This window comes from Zootoca vivipara, chromosome 8, assembly GCF_965207765.1.
Source record: "Zootoca vivipara chromosome 8, rZooViv2.hap1.1, whole genome shotgun sequence".
NCBI classification, from domain to species: Eukaryota; Metazoa; Chordata; class Lepidosauria; order Squamata; family Lacertidae; genus Zootoca; species Zootoca vivipara.
In genome coordinates this window covers 7,207,297-7,232,675 of record NC_142591.1, presented here as the reverse complement: position 1 = coordinate 7,232,675, position 25,379 = coordinate 7,207,297, and the positions used below count along the sequence as shown (strand labels likewise).

The window sequence follows — 25,379 nt, the reverse complement described above, 5'->3', positions numbered from 1 at the left end:
CTCCAGCAACTTTTATTTTAGATCTAATGTTGTTTGGGATCTAATATTGATGGAACAACCCAATACCTTCAGCAGTTTGTCATAACGTTCTGCTGACATGAGAAAACGGCCATCTTCAAGTTGCATCTCCCGGTTCTCCAGCAAATTGTTCAACACAGGTAAGACATTCCGCTCGGCCTTCTCCAAGCCTTCCAGAACCAAGATTCTACCTTCGGTGGCTGCTCGTACGGCACACTGCCCAACAAAACAAAATCAGCTTCAGAAGCAAAAACAGCTGAATATGAGTTCACAAAACGAAAGCTAGGATGAATATTTCCCACTGCACACATTTGCAGAACCATATTCCCCTGTGAAAACAGGGGTGGCATATCTGTCAACTTTCAAGGGAGAATGTGAATTGTAAGAATTGGGGGTCCTACCTTTACATACAGCCAGGGGCGTAGGAAGGGGGGACGGTCCGCCCCGGGTGCCATCATGGAGGGGGGTGACAAATTATCAAGGAACAATTACTGCCCTACTAGGGCAGTTCATAAAAAAAACTATTTTTTAAAAAATGCCTGCTCCAAAGGTCTTATCTTACTACACTACGGATTATATACAGTATATGAAATTTCATGCAGATCAGTTAATATCTTGACCCTCCTCCATGAAAATAGCTGTTTACTTGGCCGTTTTCCTATGTCATGAAGGCTGAAACTTCAATGAAGTGGAGCAGGGTCAAGATATTAACTGATATGTTTTTTGTTTTGGTAAACCACTTTGCAGGTTTTTAAAACTAAATTTTATTAAATAAATATAAATAAAATAACACAAGCCAAAACACAATCCATCCTGTAGATTTAAGCATCTGTCCACAGTTGCCTACTTGTTATCAGAGGCCCAGAATCCACAATCCTTTGTAAGAAAATATGAAATAACGTAAAATCATTTTTGCAGGGGGGGGGGGGAAGGAATCAAGTGGAGGGGTGACAAGAAATTTCCCGCACCAGGTACCACCTGACCTTCCTACACCTCTGAATATAGCATATATTACTATAGCCAAGTTATTCCTGTAGAGATAGTGTTGCAGTTGGGCCACCAGCCTAAATGAAAGGATGGAACATTGTGGCACCAAGGCCACCTGTGCTCCAAGGAACTGCAATGTATCCAGGAGGAAAACACGCCCCCCCTGCGCACTCCTCCCAAGGGAGAATGCCCCCCCTAGAGTAGGGGGCCACACAAATATGCCAGCCAGAGGAACCACCCACCACAGAATCTCAGTATTGACTAGAATAAGCTTCAGTTTATGGGCCCTCATCTAGTCTATCATCACAACCAAGAACTAATTCAAAATGTAAAGGAGAAATGCAGCTGTGTGTCATCAACATACAGTCGTACCTCGGGTTACGAACACCTCGGGTTACGAACAACTCGGGTTACGAACTGCGCAAACCCGGAAGTATTTTCGGCCGCGCGTGCGGTCTGCACATGCGTAAAGCGCGGAAATAGCGCTTTGCGCATGCGCAAAATGGCGGTTCGGGTTACAAACTTTTCGGGTTACGAACTGCGACCCAGAACGGATCATGTTCGTAACCCGAGGTACTACTGTACTGGTGTCAATGCACCATAGCTGCCAAGTTATCCCTTTTTTTAAGGGATTTTCCCTTATGCTGAATAGGCTTCCTCGCGAGAAAAGGGAAAACTTGGCAGCTATGCAATGCACTACAAAACTCTATACGATCCCACTGAGCAGTTTCATGAGCCGGCCCCCAAGGAACCCCACACTGGAGAATCCTCAGAGCCAAGCATTGCTCCTCCAGGAGCCACATTTTCGAGCCATCAATTCAAGCAGGAATGGAGTCCCTGTAGCACAGGCCCCCCAAAACCCAAACTCAAACAGTCACCCCAGAAGGTTACTATGGTCAACAGTATCAAAAGTTACCAAGAGATCAAGGAGGATCCATGGAGTCACACTCTGCCTGTCTCTCTCTCAGCACAAGTCATCATGCATGGCGACCAAGGAAGTTTCCATAACAAAACCAGGCTTGAATTCCGGCTGAAATGGATCTAGGAAATCTGACTCCTCAAGAGTACCTGGATCTGTTTGGCAACCACGCTCTCAAGAACCTTGCCCAGAAATCATCAGTTCTCATCAAATTGACAATAAAGACCCGTGGCAATTATAGGTACTCACCTGATCAATGTAGTAAGCAGTTCCAGCTCGGATCTCTCTCCGCTGTTTGAGATCTGTTTCTGTTGTGTCCCTGGAGAGTGCAATGTACTCCACTTCTCGCTTGGTCAACTCCTGTAGGACACAGCGCAATATTTGAAAACATATAGATTACAATCAGCACATCTCCACAGCAAATTATCCATCAGAGGCAGCGATACATCACTAAATGGAATGAAACTAAAGAGCAACGCCATCTTTTGAGGCCCAGTTTAGTGCTCTCCCCCTCAATCAGCATGGTTGAATTTTTTTAGCAGGCCACCTCCTTATGAACATTTCTGAAACATTCAGCTTTAAATCACTTGGATGGATCAAAACAAAGTAAGACGGCCAGCTAAAAGGAGAGATAAGAGAGACACACCGAGGTAAAAAAGACCTTGCAATATGTTCCATCAGTGTGAGTCATAGCATGACAGAGAGCAATAATCATAAACATATAAACAGCATTGCTATTACTTCTGCATCATTAATAGCATTGTTGAAAACTTTGTTTCATTTATGTTGTATTCCTTTCGGTACATATAGTGAAAATGTGTTCGTCTAGCGCTAATGGTTGCTCATGAAACGTATTGTGAGCTGGAGGATCCCAGTGCACTTCCTGAATATGTGCCATTCGTATAATATAAATGTTGGAACACAGTGCAGAGGAACGCACTGCAGTAATAGATTGAAGTAGGTAGCCGTGTTGGTCTGCCGTAGTCAAAATAAATCAAAACAATTCTTTAAAAAGATAGCTAAAAAGGGTCGTCTTTAAAACCTAAAAACTCCCTTAAAAGAATCAAGTCTTCAAAGACTTGAAGTCATTGCAGTAATAGACTTAGACAACAGAAGTTAAGCTATTCCTGTTCAGGTAGGGGTGTAGCTGGGCTACCAGTCAATCCTGATGGAAGGCACTCCACGCCACTGAAGCCACCTGAGCCTCAAGTAACAGCAAAGGATCCTGAATATTTCCAAGCTGCATACCTGCTCCCTCAGAGGGAGTCCATCGAGAGCAGGCAACCTCCCAGCCTTCTGGTCTAGGGAACCACCCAGTGCCTCAGTCTTATCTGGATTGAACCACAGCAAAGCAATGCCACCCACACCCCCAACTCAGACAGCCGCTCGAGGAGGATACCATGGTCAATGGTATAAAAAGCCACTGAGAGGCTGAGGAGAATTAACAAGGACATGTTTCCCCTGTCTCTCTCCTGACAAAGGTGACCAAAGTGTTTTCTGTGCCAAAACCGTGTCTAAACCCCAGTTTGACTATGCCAATAAAATAAGTATAGCACATGTTTGAGGCAACAAACAATGAAAAAACAACCAGCTAGTAGTAGTTGTAGTTTTATACACAGCCCATCTGGCTGGGTTTTCCCAGCCACCCTGGGTGGCTTACAGCACATATAAAAAATTGTAAAACGTCAGACATTAAAAATTTCTCAATACAGGGCTGCCTTCAGATGTCTTCTAAAAGTCAGGTGGTTGTTTATTTCTTTGACATCTGATGGGAGGGCATTTCACAGGGAGGGTGCCACTGCCGAGAAGACCCTCAGCCTGGTTCCCTGTAACTTCACTTCTCGCAGGGAGGGAATGAGCAGAAGCCCCTCGGAGGAGGACCTCAGTGATGAGTGATGGGGGTGGAGACGCTCCTTCGGGTATACTGGGCCGAGGCTGTTTAGGGATTTAAAGGTCAGCACCAAGACTTTGAATTGTGGTCAGAAACACACTGGGAGCCAATGAAGATCCTTCAGGACTGGTGTTAGTTAGATGGTCCCAGCAGCCACTCCCAGTCACCAGTCTAGAAACTCAGCTGTAGTGTGTTCTTGGTTTGATTCAAAGGCTTCAAAATTGGGATGTAACTCTAAACAATCCTTGATTACCAAACATATTCTCTGCGCACCAGACTTTACAGGGCCTTCTGCCAGTAATCCAAAAAGATACTCTCCCAGGCTACATGTCTCTTAGACTGCTAAACATTACTACACCAAAACCTAAGAATTACTAATGTCCACTCCAGTTTCCAAATGAAAATTAAGTCTCTCTCCCCAAACTTACCAAGTACTGCATAGCAATCGATCGCCGAAGAGGCCCAGGTGGTCCTATAAGAAAGATGTCTTGGCCCAAAAGGTCTTTTTGCATGATCCATCTTAAATGCTGAATTACAGACTGAGCCACAGAGTCTGAAACTGAATGAGAAAAGCGTGGACTTTGGTCTAAATTAAGAATTTACAAACAAATATTTTTAAATTCTGAAGCACCTTTAATGGTTTTGATACTGCTCTTCAATTTCTGAATTTATCTTTCTAGCTTCACTGCTTAGAGGTCCTTTTTTCAGAGTACAAACATTTCAAATTTATTAAAGTTCAAACCAATGCAACTGACAGTGTTTGGGATGCATAAAATGGATTGATAGAGTCCAGTTAAATCACCGTAATAAAAGGAAGTGCCATCTAGAAAAGGCTTCCTCACCTCAGCCCTCCGTTTTTGGCCTAAAACTCCCATGATCCCTAGCTAGCAGGACCAGTGGTCAGGGATGATGGGAATGGTAGTCTCAAAACATCTGGAAGGCCGAGGTTGAGGAAGCCTGATCTAGAGACTTAGGTTTAAAGGTGAGGAAGCGGGTGAGCTAGGTTAAGATTTTCCTCCAACTGGACATTTAGGCGTCTCAAGACTGGCCTGTGTTAGGCAACTAAACGAACAAGTAAGTAATCTCTGCTCATCGCTGAAAGTCCCTGGATAGACTTTAGCACATCATTTCTGCCAGCACTCACAAGATACTTATGAAGGTAAAATAAGAGGAACACAAAGGCAGCTCTTTTAGCCTCTTTGGGGGTACAAATGAGACAAATACAAGAGCTATTGCAGTGATAGCCAACATGGTGGCCTCCCTCTTGAGGTTGCTGGGCTACAGCTCTCATCATTCCTGACTGCTGGCCATGCTGGCTAAATCACCTCTGAAGGGCACCATGTTGCCTACCCCTGGGCTATGGAAGGTGCTGTAGTGCCTGGAGAAGGCCTTTTTCTATTCTCCACATGGCTCCTCCTCTCTTATGTGTGAGCTTCCTTCGCCAGGCTTAGGCACGGTTAATGCAGAACAGGGATTTGAAAAAAAGCTTTAAATGCTGGTGTGACATCCCTGGGGTCCCCTGGAGCAGATCTACCCTGCACATCTTTCTGTTCTCGGCATGATGTAGCCAGAAGCCGGGACTTCTCAGCAGGAGGCAGGGGCCTTGTTCACATTAAACCATAATGAACCTTTAAGTACGGCTTGACATGATGCGTGATCACAGCCAGCATTAGAAGCCCAAGAGCAGTTTACTTGCTATGCAACTCCACACTCCTGGTACATTTCACATTAATAAATCTAACCAGTTCTATTTTTAGTTACGGTTTGAAGAAAAGAAATTGGATCAGATTTAAGAGACACCTAAAATGGAAAGAAAACTCAAGAATGCAAAACAAACCTGTCAGATAGGAATAGAACATAAATGCATACAAGAATACCCCCAAAACCTCAGGGCCACAGACCCTACGGACACAAGGGCACTCAAATGCACTTTTCAATAGTATAACCAGCTCCTACAAAATTTCACTATTTCCTTTATATGAAATAACAAGAGCATAGAAAGGCTTGTAGGTAGGAATTGGCAAATATGTTTAGTTGATCTTATAGTTTTATTTTACTAGTGCTCAGCTTAACATAAAGTAATTAACCTTTACTAATGAAGGCAACAACAACAAAATGTTATCTTCCCAGACTTTCTCCATCTCGCATTTCCTTTTATCTTTCCTCCACCTTCTCTCCATCCTGTAGTAATCAAACTCTTCTAATATTTAACTACAGTCATACCTCGAGTTAAGTACGCTTCAGGTTGCGTACTTTCAGGTTAAGTACGCGGCGGACCCGGAAGTGTTTACTTCTGGGTTCCGCCGTGCGCGCATGTGCAGAAGTGGCACTTCACGCACACACGCTATCACCACTCTGGTTAAGTACTTTTCGGGGTGCAAATGGCACAGTATAACATCAAAAAGCTTTAAAAATTCTATTACAGATTTTTTTTAATGATTTCCCTCCCCCCCTATTTTTAGCAAATCTTGTTCTTATCTGTAAGCTGCCTTCAGACGGTCAGAGAGAAGGGTGGGGCGAAAATAAATTTTGAAATCATTATTATTATTCATATATGTTTAACCAGCTGGGTATTAGAATAATATTGTTTCTTACTGTAGTTCACTGGGACAAGTTCTGGATTTCTTGGAATTTTGAGTTTGTATGACACATCTCCAATAGTAACAGTATCACCTGAAAAGAAAAAGGAGAACCGTCAGTGATTGCTAACTATACCATCATCACAAATCTAACACAGCCTACAAAGAGAAAGACATTTGCTTATTCAGGGCACATAATATTTTCTGAACCTTCCTGCAGGGAAGACCCAAGATGGCATTTTAACCATAAAATCTTTGTTACTGTATAGCCTTTGCTTTCTGTGTCAATAGTTGCAATAGTAAACCTTTGTACAGAGTAACAAACTTAGTATACAGTATCTAGCTTCCACTTCAACTCCTGGCCTTTGCAACCCCAATAACTTTAACAAAGGGACACATGTAAACGAATAGCTCCATCAGCCACTTTGCAGAGATTCTACAAAAAAACAGGTCATTCATTCAACTTGTGATACTTAACATTTTATTTAAAGATGTGGGGTTGGATCCAGGCTTAGTCATGCTTAGCACAGACCCACTGAAATCTAGTTTAAACCATAGCTGCCAAGTTATCCCTTTTTTTAAGGGATTTTCTCTTATGCTGAATAGGCTTCCTCGCGAGAAAAGGGAAAACTTGGCAGCTATGGTTTAAACCATATAGATCTATTTTAAGCATTATTGCACCTGAATCCTGGCAAGTTGAAATTGTGTAATTAAATGCACACAAGAATTTCCGAGCATGGAAACAGCTTTTAAGCTCTCTGCCTTGCTTTCCGGGCAAGGTCCACTCAATGCTTTGGAGGGGGCAGTTCCAAGGGATTGAAGCCCTGTGTGAGATGCCTTCGGCATCATGTAAGCTACCCAATGGCTAGGTTGCAATCAGGTGAGGAGAAAAATGAAATAGGGTGTGTGGCAACAGAACGTCCTCAACATAGCTGCCAAGTTTTCCCTTTTCTCGCAAGGAAGCCTATTCAGCATAAGGGAAAATCCCTTTAAAAAAGGGATAACTTGGCAGCTATGGTCCTCAATGAAACACACATGACAAACTGCCCACGAAAAAATAAGCACTAAAAAGCATCCATACCAGCAGAAGCTACAGATGCAAACGGTTTGTTTTTCCTTATTGGGTTATTCACAGAATGAGAATATCAGTATTTTATTTGCCACATAGAGAACACGAAAAGCATGCACACCTCATAACCACTTCAAACCATAGCTGCCAAGTCTCCCGCTGAAAAATGCGGGTTCAGCAGCGGCGCGGCACCGGAAGTCGCTTCTACACATGTCCGGACACGCGTAGAAGCAACTTCCAGTGCCGCGCTACCCATGTCTGGGCACCGGAAATCGGGCGGCGAGGACCCAAAATGGAGCCTCCCTGGCAGGTAGGAAATCCGGGGGATTTACGGGATTTTTCCTAATCCGGGCTGCCAGTGGGAAACGGTTTAAAACACGGGGATTTCCCGCGAAAAACAAGAGACTTGGCAGCTATGACTTCAAACTACTGTGTGTGTATAGTACACCCCATTATCTATTGTGAAAATAGACTAAATATGATTTTTTTTCATATTAAATGAGCAGAGCAAGTTCTGTCCTAAGCATCTGTAGATATGGCAGGCACCCTGTGTGGTTTTCTTAATCATTCCAAGAGGGGCAGAATAGACCCCCAAAGCTGTAAAGGTAAAAACATTTATTTTTTCGCTAAATTAAGGAGGGGGGCTCTGAAATATCACATGGCAATCACAGCTCATTATAGCCGAGAACAACATGGGGTAATGGAAGACTAACATACTGTACAAGTTTTATTATTGTTTTCAGTGCTTCTGGGATGCATATGTGGCCATAGTAAAGCTAAAGAGAGGGCAGGGATATTTAGGGCTAAATCATTAGATTCTCAAGTGATAAATGGGAGGATGTTATACAAATCTCTGTTTGATCATGGGGCAAGCATATCCCATTTCAACAATTTTAGGATTTCATTATCTTTCCTGCCTGCCCAGCTATAAATTGTCTTACTCATTTCTCCTTTCATAAATAGTTACTTCATAACAATAGGGTTAACTACTCATTTTGAATATGTTCTTTAAAGCCAGCTGTTATTAGTTTTCTTTAATAATGTTTTCAATGCAACATAAATCAAGCAAAAAATTAACTAAAAGGACTTTGATCTAAATTGATGCTGTTGGGCAACTGGGTGACAAACACGAATCTTGCTGTGGAAATACTTATTACCAGGTTTTAAAAAGGCAAGCGATAAGGAAAAGCACAGAAATCCTTAGTGCGCCTTGGAGATAACAATACTGAGAGCGAAAAATGGGCAAACCACTCTCCAAATATGTTATGATCACAACCCCAGCAGAAGCACAATGAAAAGCATGCAAGACAGTCAAAAGGAGATACTCATAAAAGACTTCATACAGAGCTGAGCTAAACATGTAGAAAAGGTTCCCATATATAAGCTTAGAACATTGACAAAAGAGAAACAGGAACACTTTAGTCAAAATAAATGTGATGGAAAATCAAAGCTGAGATATCATCCAAAACACATGTATGTGGCAGTAAGTTCCACTAAAAATCAGGGTCACTTATGACCACATTTAAAATATACTGGTACTAGTGTGTTAAACCTAGACCTCAATAACAGGTTAAACAGTTATATTATCTGCAAACCAAAATAATAAAAGTGGTACAGAATCATATAGTTTGCTTTTATATTATACTGAAATATAGAGCATCTAAGTAAATTTATTATGGGAAATTAAGAGCAAGGCTGCAATTGTGTGTACCTCCTAGAATTGTAGAGTTGGAAGGGACCGTAAGAGTCCTCTAGTCCAACCCCCTGCAATGCAGGAATCTCAGCTAGAAGGAAATCCCACCAAAGTAGAACCACAATAAAGGATCTAATAAAAGTAGCGTAAAATAAGTAGTGTAAATGTGTTGTAAACAACTTTTGAGGTTTTTTTCTTAGAAATATAAAGCGGTATAGAAATGAAATGACTAATGATATTGATGAAGATATAGGCTTGTGCCCAGCCTTTCTCAACTTTGGGTCCCCAGATGTTGTTGGACTACAATTCCCATCATCCCTAGCTAGCAGGACCAGTTGAGAAAAGCTGTTACTGCCAGTCTCAGGGGAGGGGTGCTATTTCCTACTTATCCCTATCCATGTGGCCTATTTTTCCAGTTCCTTGTCAAATTTGTAGCTTTCCTTTACTTTATTTTGATGGAAGGAGGCCAGTCATGTCAATAACAACTCCTATTATTATTTTTACGGCGTAAAGGAAAAAGGCGAAGCATAGTTCCCATTGGAATGAGAGAAGACTTAAAGGGAAAACAGGGTTTAGAAAAAAGGATGACAAACTTAGTTGGTCTCTAAGCTGCTACTGGAAGGAAAATTTTTTATTGTGTTTCGAGAGATGCTGATGGGAAGCCAGCAAGCAGGTTAGGAAGGTAGATTGTTCCTCCCCTAAGGATTTTATTCTTTGAACCACCCTGAGACCCCTGGGGCCATATATAAATTCAATTATTATTATTATTATTATTAATAATAATTCGCTGGCGCAGAGAGGTGTGTTGCTTTTGAGAAAGCGGCAGCTCCACTGGAAGGGCTGAGGCACTCTTGGAAGAGCAACCCCATAAAAGCATAGCTGCCAAGTTTTCCCTTTTCTCGCGAGCAAGCCTATTCAGCATAAGGGAAAATCCCTTTAAAAAAGGGATAAGGGATAACTTGGCAGCTATGCATAAAAGGGCCTTAAAAAAAACCCTTTGGGAGCAGAAGTCACCCGGGCCGAACTCTTCTCGTGGCAGTGAGTCCCATAAGCTCACTCAGCCACGGGGAAGGAAGACCAGAAGCGGAGGGCCATGGGGTGCCGTGGCTCCAGCAGCCTTTTCCGCCTCAACCTTGTGGAGAGGAGTCCGATCCTGTGGGATCCTCCGGATCCCCGGGCCTGCCGCCAAGAGGCGACCCGGCACAGACCCGGCTCCCAGTCCCCGCTAGGCCGGGGGTGACCTTGGCGCCCCAGCCGGCGGCGGAGGCCCGGGAAGGCGCCCTCTCTGCCCCGCCGTTACCTTCGGCCTTGCCGGTCGAGTGCAGAAGCCGGGCCCGGCCGGTGCGGACGCTCCTGACGCCGCCGCTTCCCGAGGCCGCCACCTGTCGCAGTAGCAGCCGGACCCGCCTGGCCGCCGCCGAAGCCCCGCACACCCCGCAGGCGCCGGCGCCGCCGAGGAAGAGCACCCGCGACGGCATGGCCCGGCCGGCCTGACAGGAGGAAGAGCCGGAGAGCAGCTTCGCTGGGGGACCGGTGCAGCTGGTGCACACCGTCCCCGCGGAAACAGCGCCCGACGCTCTCAGGGCCGGGGCGGGACCAAGATTAATATTATTTACGGATGTGAAAACACTCGCCCCTTGCTGCGGCCACGTTTGGCTCAAGAAGGTCCCGCTTTGCCTGAGCTCGGAAGCTGCTTCTGCAGTTCGTGCAGATCTTGGGTCGCCTTTTCATTCCTGCTTTGGAGAGAACTGGACTTGAGAAAGGGTCTCCAGTGGGGGGGGGGGAATGGCCGGGGAAAACAGCGCCGAGGGAGGCGCAGGGTGCTGCTCTCCTCCTGCCGTCGGGGCGGACGCGGCGACTTCAGAGCTGAACCGCGACAAGAGGCTGGTGTGCGTGGAGTACCCAGGCGTTGTGCAAGACGTGGGCAAGACGCTGCTGACGCTGGGCGGAGAGGAAGGGGTCTCCAGGATCTACACGGACCCCAGCCGAAGACTCGAGCTCTACTTCCGCCCCAAGGACCCCTACTGCCACCCTGTGTGTGCCAACCGCTTCCCCACCTCTTCCATGTTGCTGAAAGTTAAAAAGAAAACCAGGAGGAAACGGACAGAAGCAGGGGATTTCGAGGAAGATGTCCGTTTCGAAGTAGAAGTCCTTGGCATTGTTACCACAGTTTATAAGTTTCAAGGGATGTCTGATTTCCAGTACCTGGCAGTGCACTCTGGACCAGGTGGCAAGCAGACCTCCATGTATGACAAAGTCCTGATGCTCAAGCCAGAGAAAGAGGAGTTCTTCCTGAGCGACCTTCCGCTTTATATCCCTCCACCCATTTTCTCACGCTTGGACACGCCTGTGGACTATTACTATCGACCAGAAACGCAACATAGGGAAGGATATCAGAACCCCACGTTGTCCAGCGAAAACCTGATAGGTCTCAGCCGGGCCCGTCGGCCCCACAACGCCATCTTTATCAACTTTGAGGATGAGGAGATCCCCACGAAGGCTTTGGACGCTGCAGAGCAGACCTGGAGGAAGGTTTGCAGCAATGCAGTGGATCACAAAGCAGAAGAGGAACTGAGGAAGCTGTTTGAGGTCCGTCCAGTCTGGTCTCGTAATGCTGTGAAAGCCAATATAAGCATCCACCCTGACAAGCTCAAGTTCCTTCTGCCTTACTTAGCTTACTACATGCTAACTGGACCCTGGAGGAGCCTGTGGGTCCGCTTTGGTTATGATCCCAGGGAACACCCAGAAGCGAAGTTCTACCAGGTCCTGGATTTCAGAATTCGCTGCGGAATGAAATATGGATATGCCCCTAATGACATGCCGGTGAAAGCTAAGCGCAGCACCTACAACTACAGCCTGCCCATCACCGTGAAAAAACCAGCAAGCCATGTAGTTGGCATCCAGGACCTTAAGCAAGGACTGAGCACCTCTGGGGTGTCCAGTCCACGGAAACCTGCTTTCAGCAAGTACAAACTTAAAGATTCGATATACATCTTCCGGGAAGGTTCCCTGCCTCCTTATCGACAGATGTTCTATCAGCTTTGTGATCTGAATGTGGAATGCTTGCAGAAGATCATTCGCCGGAACGATGGCATGGAGATGGTGTGTACAGAGAGGGACGGCTGGTGTCTTCCCAAGACCAGCGATGACTTGCGGGATTCCATGTCTCTGATGATAAAGCAGATCATCCGCTCCAAAAGGCCTGCTCTGTTCACAAGCACTTCGAACACGGAAGAGGGCAAAGAGCAGCTGGCGTTCGAGTCCGGAGAAGAAGAGGAGGAGGAGGAAGAAGAGGAGGAGTTCAAAGAACCATCTGATGGGAGTGAGAATGAAATGGAGACAGAGATTTTGGACTATGTGTGATGCACCAGAACTGGAACTGTGGACCTATCCCTGGCGAGGACCTTGGCTTCTCTTGTCCCTACAGGCAAGACAGGAAGCCAGGCCTAATGAGACAAGTACCCATCCATGTCTCTTCTTCTCATCTTTGTTTTTTTAAAAAATACTTTTTAATGATTTTCATACATAATTCCTAATACAGGCTTATGTGTTCTTATTCAAAGTAAATATCCATACCAAAATAATATCAAGATATATTCAAGACTACAATCAATTACAATGCCAATAACAATTATTTCACAAAATAAAATAAAAGAAAAAAGAAAGGGGGAAAAACCCTTTCCCCCTCCCCTTTATTATCTTAACATCTTTTCGTATTGTCTTTCTCCTTTAGTTCCGCCGAACCAGACTTCCACCTTCTTTCACATTTGGTTTTCTATCCTCTTTTATCTATTACCTGCTCTTCATCCTTCGTTTCTATGTATTTTCTCTTTTATCAAAATCTCAGTTATGTTCCATTGTTACAGTTGTAGATGTTAATTCATGCCAATTAGTGTTATTCTTCTTCTCATCTTTGGGTTCTGTTCTTTACAGACACCCATGTTTGCCTTTTTGATACTGATTTGGGGGTGAAGGTTGTGATGAGTAAGGCTGCTTATCCTGGAGCTCTGCAGACATGGCAAATGTGCAAGTAATGGGGCTGGAGGAGATGCCTTATCCCGAGAGGTTTTGCTAAATATTCCTCTAAAGAAAGCTTAGCGAACTGGTTAATACACAAGCCTGGTAGACCTTCATCTTGGCATTGGTTAGCATCTCATTCTCCCATATCCTTTAGGAGAGGCAAGCCATTGCCATAGCCACCTTACTAATACTAAAGTCAAACTGAAGGCATATGAGAACAACAGGTTGAAGACTACGCCAGAGAGTTGAGTTGAGAACAACCTTGTTTCATGCCGTTCTTTGGAGGGAAGGTGTCTTATTTTTAAAAATCATTTTATTAGTTTTCCAATACAAACAGCCAATTAACATATTCCAATTAAAAACAATAAACTAAAAAATAAGAAGAGAGTCTCCAGTGCTGGATTTACATATAAGCTAAGCAAGCTATAGCTTAGGGCCCCACTCTCTTGGGGCTCCCCAAAAAAATTAAAGGAAAAAAACCTGGATGTACATTTCCAAAATATAAGATAAAAAACCAATAAAATAAAACCTACATACAGCAACAGTGTTTTGTGTTGTGTAGGCTCCTGTGATGTAAGCCTGCTAGCCTGCTCCCTAAAATATCACTGGTTTGCTCGTTTCTATGTATAGGGTGCCTACATTCTGCATGTGCAAATGGCTTTAGATACCTATTAGGTCCATAAATTACCATATAGCATATATTCAACACAAAAAACAGTGACAATTTGTTGTTGACAAAGGACAGCTGGACATATAAATGGCCTCAGTAGCTTAGGGCCTCATCAAACCTAAATCCGGCCCTGGTCAAGTGGTATCTCTAACGTCACTTATTTGTTCATTTTGATAAAATCTCATTTTAGGTAATGATCGAAGCCCCACCCATAAATAAGCATATGAGATTCGCTGATTTACAAAGCGCGATGTTATGTGTGTACAGGGATTAATTGCATGCTAAGCTGATTTGCCTCCAGGTCATCCCTCCATTCGCACATGCAGTGATTTTACCCCTAAGCGTGTAATGAAGGGGAGAGGTATGGAGGGGCCGTCATCTCAGTGGCATTTGCACAGGTGCTTCACTAGGGCTTCTTCGCTGGCGCATGTTGGGCAGGGGCTTTCCTTAAAATGGGGAGAAAATGATAAGTCTAGCCCTTTTCCTTGCTAAGAAGCAAAAGCTATGAAACAAAACATGCAGGTAGCTTTCTAATGGATTCCTGTGAAATGAGTCAGACTGGCTCCTTCTTTCTATTGGAGTTTGAGCCTGAAATGGATAAGAGAGTTGTTTGGACACCAGGCAATAAGAATCCTTGGGGTTCTAAAGAACTGCTATTTCAACCTCCCCTTTAATGCACTTCTCCAGCGTTGGTCCTAGTTTCTAGGCGGAAATTCAGCAGGTTAAGCCTTTTCTCATATGGAAAGTTTCACCAATATTGTCCTGTCTCTAATTTTGTGCTATGCTGTGCTCCCTTGGCAGCTGTGTTGTGACTGGTGCCCCTAGTAAGGTAAAGGTAAAAGGACCCCTGACTGTTAGGTCCAGTCGCGGACGACTCTGGGGTTGCGGCGCTCATCTCGCTTTACTGGCCGAGGGAGCCGGCGTGCAGCTTCCGGGTCATGTGGCCAACATGACTAAGCCTCTTCTGGCAAACCAGAGCAGCGCACGGAAACGCCGTTTACCTTCCCACCGTTCTTGGACGTGCTTTTGAACTCCTAGGTGGACGGGAGCAGGGACCGAGCAACGGGAGCTCACCCCGTCGCAGGGATTCGAACCGCCAACCTTCTGATCCGCAAGCCCTAGGCTCTGTGGTTTAGACCACAGCGCCACCTGCGTCCCTGGTCCCCTAGTACTCCCTCAAAATTCAAATAGTGCTTCCTGGTCCAAAAAGGCTGGCAACTCCTGGCTAAGGGGGGAAGTTGGTTGCCAGGGCAAGGTGACAAGAGTAACGAGTGCATTCCAGCTGTTAACATTTGGGAGGTGCTGGGAGGTGGTGGTGCCAACATAGGGTCCACAGGCTATACCAGGTAAGTACATGGGGGTTGGTTAAATGGTCCTGCTGCGGACATCTGTAGGCTGTGCACACACTGTGTTATCCCATACTTTCCAGCGGATTTCCCCATCATTTCCCTTATTGCAAAAAGTCCAGACATTAGGGGACACTTGTTTGTTGCAAAAGACCTCAAAATAGAACAGCACAAGCTGAATTTGCTGGTATGTGATTGAACTACGCCCGAGAACCGAACTGGAAGAAGCCTCTTGTCCTGAGTAGGCATACATAGAATTGTGCTCTAAGTTATTTATCATGCCAGGCCCTCACAACCTCAAGCCTTTCCCTAATAAGTATTCCAAAGAGATGTTTTCATCTGTTATTTTATGTGTTGGTACATGCTACCTAAATTGCAGCTGGCTTGGGACTAAGGGCTTTTTAAGCCCTTCCTGCCACATCTCATTTCCCATTAATCAGCTTTGATTGTCTGCAGAAAATAAGTTTCAAGATGCCCAGAAGACGAGACAATTTATCTACTTTGCATGCCAGGAAATAATGGTCATAACAATATTACAGAAATTCTGAAGTTGTAGACCCGATCCCTAATGTGATAAAGTCTGTTGCCGCATAGTTCATTCGGAGGCAGAGTGCCATATAAGCTATTTGCCCATCAATTCCTTTCTCAACTAGGGTTGCTCTTGCTGCTGTGCAAAACAATTACCTTCTAATGATCTAATTTTTGCTTAATGGTGCAGCAGTGCAGTAGACATTTATCCACCAACAACATTTGCTGCTTCAGATTTCAAACAGATGAATGTGTTTTGTTTTGACAGCACGCGTAGGAAAGCTTTGTGCTTTCACATGGATTTTTTACATCACAGATTTTCATATAAAAAGAAGTGTTGCAAATGTGAATCAAATATCGGTGTAATGGGGACCCAAAATTCAATGCGTAGAGAACTACAAAATGCAAGTGGAGATACCAATCAATTTAACGTATTTCATCAAACAGCACACATTCAAAAAAGAACAAATAATTAAAAATAAAACTTTTTAAACAGTGTAGTGCTTTGAGAACTATTAACACAGACTAATCCACAGGGTGAAATCTTGGCTTCATGCAGGTCTTTCCCCCTCACATGCTACGGTTTTCCTACATAGATTTCATCAGGGCAAACATGCACATGGATCTTCGATCATCGCTGCACAGGTGAGAAAATATTATTGGTGGTGACTTCATGTTGGGGTGGAGAACCTTCTTGCAGTCCCAGGGCCACATTCTTCCATGAGGAACCTTCCAGGACTGCATGCTAGCAATGGATGAGGGCAGAGCCAGAATCACCCCACCCTTTCTTCTCATGCATGCATGCAGGTACACACACACACACACACACACACACACACACACACACCATCCACCCACCCATTGCATTTCTCTTTCTTTCTCGCTTTCCTGTTCCCTCCCCATCCCAACTATCTCCACTCCTCAGCTGTGCCTCCACACAGCAAGTACAGTGGTGCCTCGCTAGACGAAATTAATTCGTTCCACGGGTCAATTCGTGTAACGAATTTTCCGTCTAGCGAGTCCCAGTTTCCCATAGGAATGCATTGAAACTTAATCAATGCGTTCCTATGGGCGACTGGCGATGGCATGCGACGGGGCTTCGGAGAAGGTCTCCGAAGCCCCGTCCAATGCCGGCTGTGTGCAAGGCGCCAGTGGGGAGAAGCTCTCTTCTCCCGGCCGCCGCCTTGCCTGCCTTCCCCATGCCGGCCGTGTGCGGTGAGAGGCGGCGGCGGGGGAAGCTCTTCTCCTCGCTGCCGCCTCCCACCTGGATCGGACAGGCATCCAGGCGGTGTGGGAAGACCTTTGCCTTCTTCCCGCGCTAATGTTCCGCTGGTCTCTGCCGGTTGCCCCTCACTGCTCACGGCAACCGGCAGAGACCAGCGGAACACAAAGGGGAACCAGCTGCAGCTAGGGAAGAAGGCAAAGGAAGATCAGCTGAGAGGTGCTGACAGCTGTAATAATCAAAATACATTTCAGCTATATTCCTAATTTTCTTTTTACCACACACCTTTATTTATTCCCCTTTATCTCCTCCTCCCGTATTAGACTTCCACTTATCTCCCTCTCAGGTTCTTCAGTTACTATACTCTGGTACTGCTTCCCCTCAATCCTATGTAAATATATCCTATAATTCTCAAATAATATCTAAACTCAAAAAAAGAGAAAAAAAATCACCATCATTCAGCTTTATCGACTTAAATTAAATCAACTCAATACGAGGTATTAGAAATAAACCCAAGATTTTACCATGGGGCACTGTCCCTTCATGTTCTCTCCAAATTTTCCCCAATTCTGATGGAAATTCTTCTTAGTATACCCTCTAATTGAATTGGTCAGGCTATCCAGCTCTAAATAGCGAAATAGCTTCTCCTGCCATTCCAGGATATTGGGAACAGTATTTCTTTCTTCTTCCAATAGGATGCAATCAGAGTTCTTGCAGCTGTCACGGCATACAAGAATTTTAACTATTTCCCTTAAACTTTAGGTAATTAAACAATCGGTGGCCTTTTAAACTGGGGGGATATTGCTTTTGTTGTTGTTACCATGTTATGTATTTTTGTGTGTGTGTTTTCATATTGTAAACTGCCCTGTGATCCTTGGATGAGGGGTGATATAGAAATTTAATAAATAACAAGACGAACAACAAGCATTTCAGCCACAAGCAGAGCCACGCAGAATAATTTCGGTTAGTTACCATTCCTCTGCATCTTAATCAATCCATGACATTTGCTTTGTTGTGGGAACCAGCAAGGTAAGAAGGCTCAGAGCCCCAGGGAGTGGTGGTGGGACAAGGATGAGTGGACAGAGGGAGAAGACTGGGAGGAGGAGGAGGTGTTGGAAGCTGAAGAGGTAACAGGGCTTAGGGAGCTGGGAGAGGTTGCCCGTGGGAGGTTTGCAGATTTGGTTCCCAGGAGGATGGCTGGGGAAGAGAGCTGTGTGGGCATTTGCAAAAGTTAGTGAAGACACAAGGAGAGGGCAAGACTCCAAGAAGAGACCCACAGCTGGCGTCTCTCATGCTGCAGTGATGCAACTATGTGGCGAGCTCCCTTGTCTGTAGGACTTGCTGCTGGAGCTGGGCAGGAACAGGAAGAGTGGAGGGGAACTGCCCTTCCTTCCATCTGCTGCTTTCCAGCTCTCAGTTTCATGATGTAAGCCTAGGCTGTGAATAGGGATGTCCACTGAGCGTTGGTCCTGAACGTGGAGAGTTAATAAGGGAAGATTAGCACTAGAGTTCCACCCGAAGTTTATCATAAATTCCTGATTTCAGTCTTCCTACATTTTGCAAAAGCAATAATATTTGTTCAGTAACACTCATTATTGATGCTTTGCGGTTCTTTCCCTACCCCACCCAGTTGATTTGAAGGTGGTTGGATTTACTCTCAATTTAAATCTAAATCTAAACTGCAAGTGAAAGATGCTACAGAGGAGCTGTGAAAGATGCGATCTATGAGCCAATCTTGTGAACAGTAGGGCTGTGCTAGGATTCCCTGGGGGCTCCATGTGGTAATCAGAAGTTGTGGTAGTTTCCAAAAATCCCCGACTGACCAAAGAAAATAGTTGTGTGATGCTCCTCAAGCAGTTAGCAGCAAAAAACAGACACCCAATGCCTTTTAATGCTATGTTAAATTAGAGCAGAAATATATTTTGTTACAGCAGATTCCCAGCGCCTGTAATGCCACTATATGTTCACATTTCAGGTAACTGTTTACTTACAGCCCATCTTTTCCTCCAGGGAGCTCAGGGACACAGGCATGGGGCTTCGGAGTGGATTCTCATCCATCCAGGCACTGACTAGACCTGTCCTGAAAGTGGGTAGCCTCTTGTGTCTTCAAGGCTGCACTTTGAACCATGCAACTCTAATGGTAGCCAAACTTCTGCCTAACATGTGATGCCTGTTTCAGACATAACATGGAAAGGCATTGTTAATTTGCTACCAGCACTTGTGCAATGCATGCATGCATGCACAACCCAGGGTGTGGCGCTGCTGTGGGTTTCTCCTTTATCAGACCATACTTCCTTTCACAATGGACATTTCCCTACTGTAAATGTGACATTGGAGCAGAAAAGTAAAAGGTAAAGGACCCCAGTCAAAGGCAACTATGGGGTGTGGCGCTCACCCTGCTTTTCAGGCCAGCGTTTGTCCACAGACAGCTTTCTGGGACATTGGAGTACTAACAGGAACACACTCACACATACATGGGAACTCTAGCTCGATGGAAGGGCTAATAAAATGGATAGATTCTTCAGGCATGGTATTACAACCCACCCCCACCTTCCATTGGCTTCAGATCAGTTTTCGTCTGTATTGGGTCCCCAGATATTGTTGGACTACAACCCGCATTATCCCCGGCCAGCTTAGCCAATGGTCTGAAATGGCAGGAGTTGAAGAGCATCTTAGACTTCTTGGCCACATCTCCCTGTGTTGTTAGCAGCAACATGTACTGCATCCATATAGATCATTTGTATCATCTGATACAAAAATCTGATGATACAAAAAGGTCCTACCCCCTGCAATGCAGGAATCTCGGCTAAAACATCCCTGACAGATGGCCATCCAACCTCTGCTTAAAAACCTCCAAGGAAGGAGAGTCCACAACCTTCCGAGGGAGAGCGTTCCACTGTTGAACAGCTTTTGCTATCAGAAAGCTCTTCCTGATATTTACCAGTAGTTTGAATCTCCTTTCTTGTAACTTGAATCCATTGGTTTGAGTCCTACCCTCGGGAGCAGGTGAAAACAAGCTTGTTCCCTCTTCCATGTGACAGCCTTTGAGATATTTGAAGATGGCTATCATATCTCACTCTCCTCTTTTCCTGGGTAAACATACCCAGCTTCTTCAGCTGTTCCTCATAATGATTGGCTTCTAGACCCATGATCACCTTAGCTGTCCTCCTCTGCACACTTTCCTTCTCCCAGGACATTCTATACAATATCTCAAAGCAGCTGTTTTATTACAGAATTTTTTTAGAAACAGACTGGAAAGAGAAGTTGCTGAATTGCAACTCATTAGCAAGCTTAAAACCATGGAGCCACCTGGAATGAACAGAGACATAGGATTCTTATCTCATTATACATGATCAAGCTTTCCTTAGCACCTCAGCCCTTGCTCCCCCCCCCGCAAGACCAATTGCAGTCATTAACAGTCGTTAACAGGTTTACCACTCCTATCAGCCCATCACCCATTCCCATGACCCCCACCCCCCCACCCTCTGAATATACATAAGGGTCTGGTTACTTCTGTTTCAGTGTATCTGATGAAGTGTGCATGCACACGAAAGCTCATACCAAAATAAAAACTTAGTTGGTCTTTAAGGTGCTACTGAAGGAATTTTATTTTGCTTCTGGTCAACATTCTTCTTAAATTGTGGTGCCCAGAACTGGACACAGGACTCCAGGTGGGGTTTGATCAAGGCAAAATAAAGTGGGGCTATTACTTCATTTGACTTGTATACTTCTGTTGATGCAGCCTAGAACAACATTATCTTTATTTGTTTGTTGCCGCATCACACTGTTGGCCCATTTTAAGCTGACCCCAAGATCCTTTTCACGTGTACTTCTAGTAAGCCAGGTGTCCCCCATCCTATATTTGTGCACCTGGTTCTTCCTGCCTGAGTGCAGAACCTTACATTTGCCCCTATTGAAATTCATTTTGTCAGCTTGCGCCCAGTTCTCCAAACTGTTAAGGTCTGAATCCTGAATCTGCCTTCAGCGGCATGAGCTTCTCCTCCCAGTTTGGTGTCATCTGCAAATTGGATGAGCATCCCCTCAATTCCTTCACCCAAATCATTTATAAAGACGCTGAAGAACAGGCCCAGGACAGAACCCTGCCGCACCCCAATTGTCACTTTTCTGCAGGATGACGAGGAAGCATTAATGAGTACTTTTTGGGTTGTTAAACTCCCATTCCCATCATCTATGATCTGGGGTGGTGGGAAATGATGTCTATCAACAGAGGGTCACGGGTCCTCTTGTCTGCCCAGCAAGAAAAACTGTGCTTCGAACACCTCTTCAAATTGTTGCTAATACTAAAGCTGCAAAGGCATGTCCCCTTGAATAACCAGCACAGATGTTGCATGGATTGCTCCTGTTCAAATGTGGCACAACCACGAAATTGTTGGAAGTTCTGCTAAAAGCTAGCTGTGTAGCACAGGCGCCATAGCGGTTTCTTCAAAAGTACTCCTGATAGATCATAGTCCATTATATATTATAAATGGTAATAATGATTGTGAAAATTGAAGCACTTATGCTACCTCCTTCAGCAATTTTAAATTTCATCAGATTTCAGATCACTGAGAAAGTAATTATAATACAAAATCTAATTAAGATGTTAAAGCCATTAGCGACCGAATTCCCATCCCATCTAAAGTGCCCCGAAGTTGCAGCTCCTCTTTTTTTTGCCTTCCGAGAGAGGCAACGCGGAGCTCAGGATTCGCGGACCGCGCGACAGCGAGCTGCGCTTCGGGTCAGAGGAGCAACGAGGCTCCGCTCTTGAGACGCGCGTAACGTGAGAACGCCGTCCTCGCTCCGTCCCTCGTGAATACCGGCCTCTGGGACGGCGAGGCGGGGGGGGGGTGTCACCCAGCACATCGGAATGGAGCCCGTTGGGGCTTCTTCCCCCCTAAGAACGTGGCTCCAAGCGTGGGAGCTTCTTCCCACGAGGGCCGTCGCAAAAGGGCCGAGCCTCTCCAGGGCCACCAGCCGCCGACTGCCCCGCGCTGTCTGCCAACCCGGACGCCCGGCACGTGGGGCGTCCCGAGGCAGCCCACCCCGCCCGCCGGTGCTCGTCGAAGGGCCAAAGGGAGCCCAGTTGTCAATGTGCCCCCCCCCCCCGCGGACCTGAGACGACTTCAGCCCCGCGCGCTCGGAGCGGGATTCCCCCGGGATTCCCTCTTCCCGGCAACTTCCGCCTCCCCTGAGAACCCGGGGCGCACGAGCAGCGCACTGGCCTTTCCGAGGGGACTCGGCTCTTTCCCCACTCAGAGCCTCCCCCCCCCCGCGCGCTCCCCGCCCCGTCGAGGCGGAGAGAGCAGCCTCAGGCTGCGCCCACCCCCCAATCCCAGATTCGTGGGCTCCGGCACGGCGCGTCCGCCCCTCCGAGGAGCCGGGCGGTGGGAGCCGCGGAGCGTGCGCGGCGGCCTCGGAAGATGGCGGCGGGCGGGGCGGGACTGGGGCGGCGGCGGAGCCTGCTGGCTTTGATCGCCGCCACCTCCCCTATCTCCGCCCCGGGAAGAGCGAGCGGCGGGCGGGGGGAGGAGGAGAAGAAGGAGGAGGCGGAGGCGGCGGCTCCTCTCCGGGGCTGAGCCGGGCTCGCGCGCCTGCCTTGCCTGCCTGCCTTCCGTGGGCTCCTCGCTCGCTGCTCGCTCGCTCGCCCGGGGAACATGGCCGGGGTGGAGGCGCCGCCGCCGGGGGATCCCGGAGGAGGCGAGGCGGAGGCGGCGTCGGGGCCAGCGGACGAGTCGTCGGACAGCGAAGGCGAGCACGAGGCGCCCCAGAAGCTCATCCGCAAGGTCTCCACGTCGGGCCAGATCCGGAGCAAGGTGGGCTAGCCGCACGCGGGGGGGGGAGGGAAAGTGGGGTGGGCGTTGGGGGCCAGCCCCGCCCGGGGGTCCGGAGCCTGGACGAGGCGCTGCCGCCACCTCGCGCCGACAAAACGGCCGGGAAAGGAAGAGCTGCTGTTGCTGCCATCGGGGGTCCCCCTTCGCCGTCTCCATTCAGATCAGCCCTTCTCTCCCCCCCACCCGCGCCTGCCTGCCTTCCTTCCTGGCCGGGGTGGGGGTGGGGCTTGGACCATCGCATCCCCTCCCCCTCCTTCCAGCTGCGGCCACATCTGTCTCCCCCCCCCCGCCGTGGCGGAGCGACGATCTTGGCCGTTGTTGCTGCTGCTGCTCGGGAGGAGGAGCGGCATCGCCGAGCGCAGGGAGCCGCTCCCGGCTTCGGTTTCCTGGTTGCGCTGCCACCACTTTCCCGCCGGCCCTGGACAGGGCGAGCTGCCCAGAAACGGTCTCCCCACTCGCGTGGCGCGGCTCGGAGGAGCCCTGCGCTCGGCCGGAGCCTCCGCCATCCCCGCCCGCCGCCTCCTCTCCCCTGCGGAGCCGGAAAAGAGCGGAGAGCCTCGCAAGAGTCGCCCCTGTTACCCTGCGCCCCCAGCCCGCTTCTCGTAGACGCCTGGATGTGTTTGCACTACAGGAATAAGATAATTCAGATTTAAAAAAACACAAATCCCTCCAGGAACACTTAGCACCTATCTTGTGTTGTGTGCCCCCCTCCCCCCAAAAAGAAAGAATCAGCCTTCGAAGTTCAGGGATAGGAGTGCTCCTTGCCTCTCACACTTCCTTTGCCTAGTTTGCTTTCTCCCCAGGTCAAAGCATCTCTTAAAGCACATTAAAACTCTGGAAAATGAAGTAGCTTGATATAATGGGGGGGGGCGGGGGACACAAATGTTCCTTTGCAAGTGGCCAGACATGGGGGTGTGTGTGGCTCCTTTAAGGCTAGTGCAGGACTTGTAGAGTGCGAATTCGACTTTAAGGGGCTGTGCTTCTAGTAGCAGGTCAAATTGCCACATGGTGGTCTAAGACGTTGCCCAGTGCCTTAGGTCTTAGCTCTTAAGACCTCGCTCAACTTTCTCGGGGAGACAAGTCATCGCTTGTTGTTGCTTCCCCGTCCCGTGTGACGTCCTGCCCTCTGCAACCTAGTCCTTGACACTGAGCAACGTTCACAGTGACATTGTTCACTGATGGGGAGTCCAGTGAGTGTGGAATATTAATGCACACAGAGATGAATTACCCCCCCGCCCCCCGAAGAAAGTTGCCAGGGGTCCCAGTTATTCCCTCGATATGCAGACTGCACATCATTATGAGGTGTTTGGGCAGTGCACTGTATTCATCAGTTTACGCAGGCTGAGACCCTACCTGCCCGCGGACTGTGTCGCCAGAGTGGTGCATGCTCTAGTTATCTCCCGCTTGGACTACTGCAATGCGCTCTATGTGGGGCTACCTTTGAAGGTGACCCGTAAACTACAACTAATCCAGAATGCGGCAGCTAGACTGGGGACTGGGAGCGGTTGCCGAGACCACGTAACACCGGTCTTGAAAGATCTACATTGGCTCCGAGTACGTTTCCGAGCACAGTTCGAAGTGTTGGTGCCGACCTTTAAAGTCCTAAATGGCCTTGGTCCAGTATACTGTACCTGAAGGAGCATCTCCACCCCCATTGTTCTGTCCAGACACTGAGGTCCGGTACTGAGGGCCTTCTGGCGGTTCCCTCGTTGCGAGAAGCCAAGTTGCAGGGAACCAGGCAGAGGGCCTTCTCGGTAGTGGTGCCCGCCCTGTGGAACGCCCTCCCACCAGATGTCAAAGAGGAAAACAGCTACCAGATTTTTAGAAGACGTCTCAAGGCAGCCCTGTTTAGGGAGACTTTTAATGTTTAATAGATTATTTTATTTCACTTTTCTGTTGGAAGCTGCCCAGAGTGGCTGTGGAAACCCAGCCAGATGGGCGGGGTATAAATAATAAATTATTATTATTATTATTACCGAAGGCTGGTTGGGACAAGCAATCACACACACACACACGTATGTGCACACACTATGTTATCGTGCCCCCCAGTGTGCCGACGTATGGCATGGTGACGTAGCAGACGCACGCTGGGCCGGTGTGTGTGTGATGATGCAGTGACGCACTTTGTGGGTGCCGTGCTCCCCTTATTCAAAATGTTGGGGGGCCACGGCACCCAGGGCCTCTGGGACCTGCTGCCTATGCTTAGCTGTAATCATCTATGAAGGCTGTTGCAATACGGAGAACCAGCATTGTGTGTGATAGCGTTACATTTAATTTGATAGGTGTGGCAAATTCAGAAACCTTTTTGTGCATCACAAGTGCTTGGCCATAACATTAGCTAGCAATGTCGTTTTGTGTTTTACATTGCGTTTTTACACTGAACTGCCCCGACACCTCTGGGTATAGGGCAGTATATAAATTAATAATAATAATAATAATAATAATAATAATAATAATAATAATAATTGTACAGATAGACCGGTCTGTATGTAAATGTATCAATGGACATAAATCTGGCACCAGATATGACCGTTTCAAAACCAGTGGACAAGCATTTCAACCTTCCAGGACATTCTGTGGCTGACCTTACTAGAACAGAGGAACTT

General features: G+C 47.0%; 3 protein-coding genes across 10 annotated transcripts in view; 2 read left to right on the top strand and 1 right to left on the bottom strand.

The window, feature by feature from the left end:
- VWA8 (von Willebrand factor A domain containing 8) overlaps positions 1 to 10,634 on the bottom strand; it is an 89,118-nt gene extending 78,484 nt beyond the window's left edge. For 4 of the 5 annotated variants that reach the window (XM_088676078.1, XM_088676080.1, XM_088676081.1 and 1 more), the window contains exons 1-5: positions 10,457 to 10,634; positions 6,411 to 6,488; positions 4,244 to 4,374; positions 2,174 to 2,284; positions 67 to 234 (exon numbers count right to left, since the gene is read on the bottom strand). In XM_088676078.1, coding sequence (XP_088532204.1) covers positions 67 to 234; positions 2,174 to 2,284; positions 4,244 to 4,374; positions 6,411 to 6,488; positions 10,457 to 10,634 — 666 coding nt within the window. The remainder of the gene's footprint in view (positions 1 to 66; positions 235 to 2,173; positions 2,285 to 4,243; positions 4,375 to 6,410; positions 6,489 to 10,456) is intronic. The other variant, XM_088676083.1, reaches the window with a different exon arrangement.
- Positions 10,635 to 10,941: 307 nt separating this feature from the next.
- LOC118079315 (general transcription factor 3C polypeptide 5-like) lies at positions 10,942 to 12,860 on the top strand. Its single transcript, XM_035103403.3, has one exon. The coding sequence runs from the start codon at positions 10,942 to 10,944 to the stop codon at positions 12,517 to 12,519; it is 1,578 nt and encodes a 525-aa protein (XP_034959294.1). The 3' UTR covers positions 12,520 to 12,860.
- A 9,591-nt stretch (positions 12,861 to 22,451) lies between these two features.
- DGKH (diacylglycerol kinase eta) overlaps positions 22,452 to 25,379 on the top strand; it is an 87,322-nt gene continuing 84,394 nt past the window's right edge. For all 4 annotated transcript variants that reach the window (XM_060278069.2, XM_060278068.2, XM_060278067.2 and 1 more), the window contains exon 1: positions 22,452 to 22,755. In XM_060278069.2, the coding sequence (XP_060134052.1) occupies positions 22,597 to 22,755 (159 nt within the window). In that variant the 5' untranslated portion in view covers positions 22,452 to 22,596. The remainder of the gene's footprint in view (positions 22,756 to 25,379) is intronic.

Coding starts and splice junctions, on each gene's coding strand:
- LOC118079315 (XM_035103403.3), top strand. CDS start 10,942: ATGGCCGGGGAAAACAGCGCCGAGGGAGGCGCAGGGTGCTGCTCTCCT.